Below are 9999 nucleotides of genomic sequence, written 5' to 3'. Positions count from 1 at the left end.
CAGATACATGTAGAGAAATAAAAAGTACAAGATTTGCATTTTGAGTGTAGTAGAAGTAGAAAGTGGCATTAAGTAAAGTAAGTAGTATAGTACTTAACATTTAAGTAAAGTATCTCAAATTTGTATTTAAGTACAGTGCTTGAGTATGTTTTATCACTGAAAACGCTCATAGTTGTTACTCCTTCAATTAGAACACAATATTGGTAGGTTTGTTTTAACTTTAAAGTCTCTCTGTGCTCCAAAATGTGTTTTCCATTTCGTTCCTTCAATTGAAATGATTGATCTGTGTTTTAACTTGTACATATCATCATCATCATCATCATCATCATCATCATCATCATCATCATCGTTGTATAAATCCTGCATGCTGTATATAGACATGTGGCAGACTCAGACTGTCTGAAGGGCAGGGACGAAAGAACATAAAAAGTGCACCAGCTGCAGGCAACAGGTGAATGGTTAAACAGTTCAAACCCTGGTTAAGATTAAAATTGTTTCAATATGTGATTCAGATTTTAAGTATGAGTACTACAATACACCTCTGAGATAAAAACACACAAGGAACTAAGAACTATTTACATTTAGAAGCACGTAGAGGCCAACTATTTAAAGCAGATTATTTTTATATGTCTCAAAAACATTTGGAAGGGATCTCTGAATAAGTTGCTTGGCACCCTCGTAGTTGGCAGTTTTACCATCCTAACTATCTTCACAGGTCGAGTAAGGTATCAAATATGAAGAACCAAACACCAATAGTGTAAGACGTATTCAGCTCATTTACTTATAGTAGCAAAACTGTATAAAGAAGTCAAGAAATTAAAAGGACGTGAAAGATTATCCGCACAATGTTCTTAAAGAGGTAAGGGATTTAGTGTGTTGGGGGTTTTTGTGAGAGACAGATTTAAGACTCGAAGCAGAAGAGGCTGAGATATCATGACTTTTAGACCCTCGTAGGAGTCACACACAAGATCTCAAATTCCCCTAATGCGAGCTGAGGATTTCGTCATGTTTATTTTTTTCCACAGAGGACAGAATACAACTGTTTTTAAAGGCTAAATCCCAATTAACTTTAGCTCAAGAAAAGCACAAGAAATGCCTTAACTGACTAAATTTAAGACTGTTGCATAAAACATAAGATATAAATGTAATAATCTTAACTGAACTTTAGAGTAAATATTGTTAAATAAAATGGGATTTCTGGAGGCCTGCTACCTTACAGAAAGCCAGGTCTACCTATGGCCTATCTGTAAAGATGTTATTTACAACTTTATTAATGCTTCAGAGCATCCAGACCAGGAACAGTTTTTTACAGTAATCCATTAAACACATAACAGACCTCCCTTGCCTCACATAAGAGGCTCCTTATCTGGTAATATAATTAATTGTTATGCTGTTTACGCAAACTCAATCATGAATATTCCAGTTAAACTTCTTTGTACCGGTGGACTTTCGAGAGCTGTTGAATTTATAAAAGGGAAATGGTTTGCGTTGCAGCGTCTTGGAGCATCTTCATATTTCTCATGCCCTTCACTTCACGGTCACAAATCAGGAGTTGAAGGAGGAAGAATAAACTCATTCATCCCAATCTATCCACTCTCCCCACCCACAGCAGCCAGGGTCAGAGTCCAACCCACTGCACAGAGCTATAAGGAAACAACAGAAAGTTACTCACTGAGCCACGCAGAGCACACGTCCAAGATTGTTCACAAGGGTTAATGCTCCTGGTCTTGTTTGGATGTTTGATTCCCACAGAATAAGTAATAAGAATAGAATTATTATTATTATTATTATTCCCATAGAATAAGTCACTGTGCTGCAGCCACTGGCACAGAGTCAATGTACATTTTGGTTGTACGGCTTTCCCAGCTGTAAACTTCTGTAAAATTAATACGCTATGAGGAGTCCTCAAACATCAAGTCTTGGATAATATTTGGCACATTCCTGCACAAACTGTACAGCTCTTCATTCAACCATTTAAATGTAAACAGTATATTGTATATATTGTCTCTTTTTATATTTCTATATATTGTCTCTATTTCATCTTTATTTATATCTTCATATAATGTTAATTATATGCAAATTATAAGTAGTATAAGTATGTGAAAACCTATGTGGCAATTAAACCGATTCAGATTCTAACGTTTGTACACAAAAGAGACTCATACATACAACATTTATATTTGTTGGGGTCTCCATGGGGTGAAAAGGGAGGAGGCCAGCAAGTGGGTGAGAGATACTGTGTTCATGTGAGAGAGTCCAAGGACAACTACTTTGCAGGCTGCAGGAAATACTCCTTAAAGTCTAAGAAAAGCTTAATGTCATCTCACAGATCATAACATAACAAGTGCAGACATAGAGGAATCTGTCTGTGATATTATAGAGACATAATGACAGCTCATAGTGAATGTGTACATGTAGTACTGCACAAATGGTACAAGGTCAGCAGGGCCTTCAGACTGCAGTACATAATCACTTAATTTGGAGTCACTTTTTGTCTCCTGGAGACACACACGTTCTTTTAGCAGCTTGAGATTAGTATACTGTTAGAAGGGTTGGGCATGTCTGTCTCATATATTTCAATGAACATAAAGAATTATGAGCAGTGCATGAAGAAAATACATTATCAGGGCTAAATATTGGGCAAAACCTGGTACAAAGAAACAAGTTGTTATGCAGTGGTGGAATGTAACTAAGTCAATTTATTCACAACTCTGCTACATTTCAGTGGGAAATATTATATAATATTTTTACTCCACTCCAAGTATTTACTTTAGAAAAATATGATTTTATATAAAATAAATGTGATCAGCTTATAAAATATAATGCATTGTTATATGTTATATAGAGTATTAAACCAGCAGTTTCTAACCTTTTTGGCTTGTGAACCCTTACTAAAGAAACTGTTTGTCTATTTGTGGCCAGGTGTCAATGTGTAATCAGTTCCCCTCTTAACTTCTCAGTTTCATTTTAAATTAACTTTTGAGGCACAAAGAGGTACAATTATCCAACATTTCACAAAAAAGTAAAGATGAAAAACATTTTCCTCTTACCTACTCCATTAATTCTCACACATCCGTCATGAACACTGGACTAAACTTAACTGCAACAGTACCATGCAACTGGTACATCAGTGTTAACACTTACAAAGTTTTTAGCTGATAACAGTAGTGCTTTTACTTAAGCTGGAGTTTAAATGCAGGACATTAACTTGTATAGAAGTATTTTTACATTGTTATATATTGACTGCATTTGAATGAACAAAATGAACTATGAGCAGTGCACAGAGACAATAGAGCCCAACAGCTATCAGTCACTGGTATGTACAGTATGAAGTATTCCTTTAGTCTAGCCATGTTTATGCATATTTATAGGAACTCTAAAACAGATAATTGAAGAAGAGAATCACATTTACAGGACAGAAATTCTCAAGTTGGAGGGGGAAAATAAGACACAGCCGAGCCCCATTCCTTATCAACAAAGAATACTTTTATTTGTTCCATTTCTTTCATATTTTTTTTTTTTTTGGTCAACTATTAGATGTGAGGTGGAGGAGAGTGCACTCAGTAGGAGAGGTGGATGTGCACAGGGCAGCAGGCAGGGGGCAGCAGATGAGTGAGGCAACAGGAGGTTATTAGTGAGGAAGAATGAAGTCAACAATGAAATGATTTACACAGCAAAAACTTTGGAGATTGGTTCATGCTAATTCCTCAGGAAATCTTCAACTTATTAAAACAAATACCAGTGAAATGATTTAACAAGTTTTCTATCAGAAAACAAAACACTTTCAGTTTTGATTTTAGATTTTGTGGTAAACTGAAATTAGATTTTGTTCAAACAGTTCTTGTTTTAGCTTTTTATAAGTATGTCTCTTGTCATAATTGGACCACAGACACCATTTTATGAATCTCAGTGCTTCATAAACATTACTACATCAGAGAATATATCTTGGCCCATAACAATTAGAATATGCACTATATAACGTTTCTTATCTCATGAGCTCAGGATCTCTGCTGTGATTTCTGGAATCTTTTTGCCACCCAAACCTATGACAACCTCTCCGTGTCTGTCGTCCTCAGTCTTCCCCCACCCCCATCACAGGCTGTCAGCAAAGCTAAATTTACCCGTCGTCTCACACACATTCACGCAGCAATCCTCCAACATACACACACAGACATTCTCACACATCAGTCGCTTTAGAAAAGGATCAAGCACGATCTAGCTCTCTCTCTTTCTCACACACACACACACAGTGATTCAGTTTATGATGGCAAAAACAACACAATGTCGAGTCAAGGCAATGTGTACACACATAGTGGTCATTGTTCACATTCTCGCACAGAAATACAAAAGGCATGGGCAGAATTTTAAACAAAAAATGCACGTAAATGTACAGACTCACACGTAAAGTGCACATATGGAAGGGAAACTCTGAGGGATGAAGACATACGTGGTATGTATTCAAGAGTTTTGATGCCAACTTTGAGAGCAAAAAAAGATCTGCTTTTAAAAAAAAGAAATATTGTCATTGACAAGCAAGTTATGATACAGTGTGTAAGGCAGACATGGAGGGAAATACAAAGGAGTATTTCACATGATGGGGCAGTTATCTGTAAAGCAGCTGGTTGTGTGTGTGTGTGTGTGTGTGTGTGTGTGTGTGTGTGTGTGTGTGGCCATTCTGGGAAATATTACACCAACAAATGCAACCAAATCCAAATAATGGGTGTCAAACAAACACATGAACACTCATTCACACACACCACCTAACCCCAGAATTTATTAGAAACTCTTGATGTAAAATAAAAAGCCCCACTGACTGCAGCTTCCTGCTGTAGCTTATTATTCCTACCTCAATAATTTTCTCCTTTTCCTCACACTAAAAGGCAATCCAGGTGAATAAGTGTAACATTTCCATCTTATGATCATCAGGCATATCCCACCCAAAATTCAAAATCAAGTAATCAAAGTAAAACTGTCAACAGAATAAAGCACAAATTGGTCGAAGACAAACAAAAGGATTTAAAAGGCAGCTGATGAGAAGGAAGATCTGAAATTATAAAGAAGAGAAAAAAAAGCAGCAGTGGAAACAAACAGAGGCACAAAAATAAAGGTGTGATGGCGAGAAAAGAAAAAAAAAAACACAGTCAGCTAGTATGGCCTCCAAACATAAACCCCCTTCCCCCTCTCTCTAGAACAATCTCCCTTCACAAGGGGCACCTCTCTGTGTCCGCCAGTCCACTTTTGGCACAGATGGACCCTGACACATGCTGTACCACACAGTAGTAGGTTATGATGGCCTGACAAGAGATTTGGTGCCATCTATTGTCAGTCACCGCAAACTGCCATTTGTGCAGAAACTAGCATGTTGGACTTCCAAGAGGCTGGTGAGAGTCAAATCGCGGGTTCAGAGATTCAATTTCAAAGTACCCAAGAGTCAAAAGAAACAGGATATGCATCCCAACTGGAAGTCAAAAACTGTGTATGCTGTGGGAAACCTTTTCCTTCATCCTGTTTTGAAGTTATTTTTGCGAATGGCAAAAGAACCGTAGAGTACGTCAGTACAAGGCAAAGATAAGTAGAGCAAACATCAATCTTGATCATTCTAAAAGAAGAGAGAAATTATCCACAAAAAAAAACTAATTAAAACGAGAAATGTAAACGAAGTCTGCTTTGATGGAAGTCATAGTGTTGTCATGCATGTCATCTGGGAGGCTGAGCTACTTCCGTGTTCGGCTGCCCTGATTGGAGAGGTGCGAGGGTGTAGACGTGGTGAAGAGGCGATGAGCTCCTCCTACTCGACTTTGACACCCATCTTCTCTGTGTTTAGTAGGTAGAGGCTGTCATCTATCAGGAAACTGGAGGGAGAAAGAAGTAAGGATCATTCATGAGGTAGGAAAAAACACGATCTTCCTTTCTTTTTTAGTCACTGCCTGAAATGCTTCTCTGCAGGAAAGCTATGAAACGAAGGCAGAGCAGGTGAGCGTCACGAACCTGTAGAAAAGGAAGTGGACTGGTACAGTGCTCAGGTGCCACACAGCGTGAGCATCTAGGATCCAGAGCATTGGAGGGAAGTCCAGCAGCTCCAGCAGGGCCAGACCATGAAGCAGCAGCACCACTAGGCCGCACTTCCACCAGTATGGCAGGGTCCGCCGGTTCTGCCAGCACCAACACAGCCACCACAGGAGATTTACCATGCCTTTAAAGACAAAATACATTTTAAAAGATAAGAAACAAGACATTTGAAGGACAGGGCACCAGGTAAGAGTCATCTTAAGACAGTAACCTGAAATTTAATAAACTTGATAACCAAGAATGAAATAAGTTGTTCTAACTACTGACTGAACAAAACTGGAAAATTAGAAAATGGGAAACAAGAACAATCCAGGACAAGAAAAGTACTGAAAATACTATTAACTAACTATTAAAAATAAGCCATTACAACCAAGCAAATCTGAGCGTTAGTGTGACCTTTTGAGCATTTACTGTACCGATAGAGGCGTTAGCAGCCATGTTGTAGCCGTAGTCGAAACTGACAAAGGTCAAGTAGGACACATGCGAGGTAAAGGCCAAGATGAGCACCACTCCCACCATGCTGGACACCCCAGGTCGCCTCAGACCCAATGTTCTGACAAAGAGAGGGGGAAACATTAACTATAATAGAAAGACATCATCAGTGACTTCAGTTAAAGTAAATATTCACTCGTTCTTATCATAAATATCAAAACTTTATCCAGGAAATATTACCCAGGGTCAATCATTAATAAAGATGTGATTTCAGTTCTATTTCCTTCTTCTATTATGGGACAAATTAAAACATTTGTAGGTCACATGGAAAACCTGTTTTAGAGCTTACCTGACACAGCATAGATAGATCGAGTAAAGAATGACTGCCGTTGCACAGAAATAGTCCATTTTCTGAAAGAGAACAACACATACAGACACGTATTGACAACAGAAATCCATATCAAGAGAAAAAAGACACGGGCCTGTTGCATGTTATAGAAAATATACTGCACACAGCTTCAGGGCTTGTCAGTAACGGAGGTCATCTCAGGAGGTGGTCTGGCAGTTGGAAAGACATTTTAGCTATAAGATATTTTAATATTTTATTTTTTCCACTCAATAAAGTTGGATCAACTGGTGTTTTGGTCTGCATATTGAGTCCAAGTCCTCCATATAAACATTGATCGACTGCTGCGAGCTCACAAGCTGACTGAACTTATATCTTTCTCAGGAGTAAGTGGACCAAACCGGGGCTGAAAGGCGAGAGACTGAAACTCTTTGATAGCATGTTAGTCATTAAAACTTGACAAGCCAAGTATCTAGACAGTCAGCAACCATTACCTCAGTTAGATACGTGTCCCGGGTGTGAAACACTGTGGACCAGAACCAGGCATTGAGGGAAACCTAAAGAAACACACACAATAAAAGTGTCATGACACTTGTAGAAAGACGAGGTAGTATTGGTGTATTTATTTGTGTTTTTAAGTTTAAGTTTTTCCATCTCACCAGAGAGAAGGCGTTGATGGTGTGGTACATTGGGCTTTGGCGTGGCACCGTGCTCCGATAGCGCAGCAGCATTAGAAGGCAAGCCAGGCCATTGAGCAGAGAGGCCAGGGCAGAAGCTGGCTCCTCGAAAACACAGGAAGCGCGCAAACGGCCACTGTAAGAAATAAAATATATGACTCGTTATTTCACAATTGTTGACTCAAATCGGTTAAGACAAAACCAACCAATACTGGCACATTTATAGTATTTATATACGTTTCGTTCTAATGCAGTCAGCTGTGAACAGATTATAACTTTGAGTACGATTTTGTGATAAAGCTATTCGGTATAGATATTCATACGGGCCTCTGTAGGAAACACTAACCTTGCCGTGGAACTGTGGGACCCTGTACCCCTCGGCCTGATAAAGCCCCACGGTGGTCCACATGCATTGGTAGCGACAGTCATCACGACATGTCCAACCTGAAACACAGGAACAAAGAGAGAAGAGGTGAGGGCACGAACAGGCATTGACACAGGTCAAAGGGTCAAGTTCAGTTTGCTTTACAGACAATAGAGTAGATAATATCCAACAATGAAACACATAAGGATTTTTGTTTTGATTTGGTAAGAAGATGAAACAATGAGTCAAGTTGGATCATTCTAACAATCAAAATAATAATCCCAGTTTTTCCTCTCTTCTATATCAATGTAAAATGAATATTAGGGAGTAATGTGGTTACTCAAACAAAACAACACATTTGAGCTGTCACCTTTTGTATTCTGCGTAATTGTGTCTGATATTTCATAGACCACATATTGAGTCAATTAACTGAGAAAATAATGGGCCGACTAATCACTAATAACAAACAATGGTTAATGGCAGCTGTAAAAATGTGTTGTTCTCATTTGCAGCTGGAGAGAAGGAGGCACTTCCTTTAATTTAGTCTTTTTTTGGCTGGATTACACTGTGTCAAGTGCCAATTTGTTTTATTTTCAAACCTCACACAGACAAACTGTACAGCTGTTAATGACTGACCGAGGGTGGAGTTTCAATAGGCCTATTGTGACACCTTGCTCGGCCAGAAAAACTGGCTTTGAACTTTCAAGGCTGTTTCAATGAATGAAAGTAAGCGTCACTTGTTTCATTTAACATTTAACAAGATGTGAAGATATACGTGTGGAAAAAGTCACAACTGCAGCCATGACAAGACAACAGCAGTGGAGCAGCTACATGGACGAGTAAACACACAGTGAATGGTAAAAGATAGTCAAGGGATATATTTGGCAACACAGCCACAGCGTATGTATAATTCAGTATGCTGTTGGGGTTGCTACAGACTGCTAACAAGCTAGCTTAAGTTACCTGCCAACAACAACAACAACAACTCACCTGTCAGCGCCATGTACTGCGGCTGGGCAGACTGGAAGCCCCGTAGCCGAGCTCCGGTGCAGTTGGTCCGGACACACTGCTTCACACAGTCTCGGTAAACCGGCTCCTTGTCGCCTTGAGAGGACTGTACAGTGGTCACCGACATCAGGAGCAGGACGACGGTGGCCACAGCGGGGAGTCTGACAGATGTGCAGCGGGGTAACGCTGAGGCCATGGCGGTGGGTCTCGGCCCGTCAGAGCTCACGAAGGCACGGCGGGGGGACGACAGCGGCATCGATGGCTTCCACAGCCGAAGGTCCACATTACCAGACAGCCATTCCTAGTTTGTGGCGACCAACCGGAGCCTGAAAATGTTTTACAGTTACACTACTGTGTGTCCAACTGTTTCCCCTTGCTCTCTGATCAGGGTTTCACCACTCACACAACGTTTCCGGTCGCCATTTTCAAAATAAAACAGTCACCGGCGGACGTTTGTGGAAGCTTTTGTTTTGAGCGATTAAAAAAAAAATCGATTTACAGCTACAGTATTTTATTTGTTCGGTCTGGTCTATCTGCTTATCTTCGAGAAATAATTCTTCTTTTGTTAGCCTACTTACTTGGTAGATTTAGTACAGATATTTAAAAGTGACATATTGGTAGCTTTTATTTTGAAGGCAGAACGTTTTGTTGCAGTGAATTTTACTTCCTAATTTCATGTGCGTCACTAGGTCACGTGATTGATTGATCTATTGATATTGATTTGATGGTATTATTATTATTATTATTATTATTATTATTATATAGTTATGTGCAAAATGCTAATAATAATAATAATAATAATAATAATATTAATAAACAGTAAGATAATAAAACACAGACTAATAAAAATAATTTCTATCAATAATATCATTAATATCCATCCAACCTGACCGCTGCGTTAACATTATAATTTCCCTTCAGGGATAAATAAAGTATTTCTATCTATCTATCTATCTATCTACTTTGTAAGTCAAGCCAACGCTGGTCTTGGACTTGAAGTGTAACATTAACAGGTGGCTTCCCCTGCTGTGGAAAATGTCTTTGCTTTGAATATGCAAGTGTTTATCTCACACACTCATTCGTCGCCTGTCACTTTCCACCAT

At 39.1% G+C, this 9999-nt stretch overlaps 1 protein-coding gene across 1 annotated transcript; it reads right to left on the bottom strand.

The window, feature by feature from the left end:
- Positions 1–4295: 4295 nt before the first annotated feature.
- On the bottom strand, positions 4296–9306 carry pgap3 (post-GPI attachment to proteins phospholipase 3). Its single transcript, XM_051416681.1, is given in 9 exon segments — positions 4296–5852; positions 5989–6193; positions 6486–6622; positions 6851–6912; positions 7342–7404; positions 7507–7638; positions 7640–7660; positions 7871–7968; positions 8879–9306. Coding segments are annotated over 9 exon segments (1056 nt in total). The 5' UTR covers positions 9153–9306; the 3' UTR covers positions 4296–5788.
- Between the last annotated feature and the right edge of the window lie 693 nt (positions 9307–9999).

This window comes from Dicentrarchus labrax, unplaced genomic scaffold (genome assembly GCF_905237075.1).
Source record: "Dicentrarchus labrax unplaced genomic scaffold, dlabrax2021, whole genome shotgun sequence".
NCBI classification, from domain to species: Eukaryota; Metazoa; Chordata; class Actinopteri; family Moronidae; genus Dicentrarchus; species Dicentrarchus labrax.
Note: the sequence above shows the minus strand (reverse complement) of the source record. Positions and strands in the feature narration are given on the sequence as shown.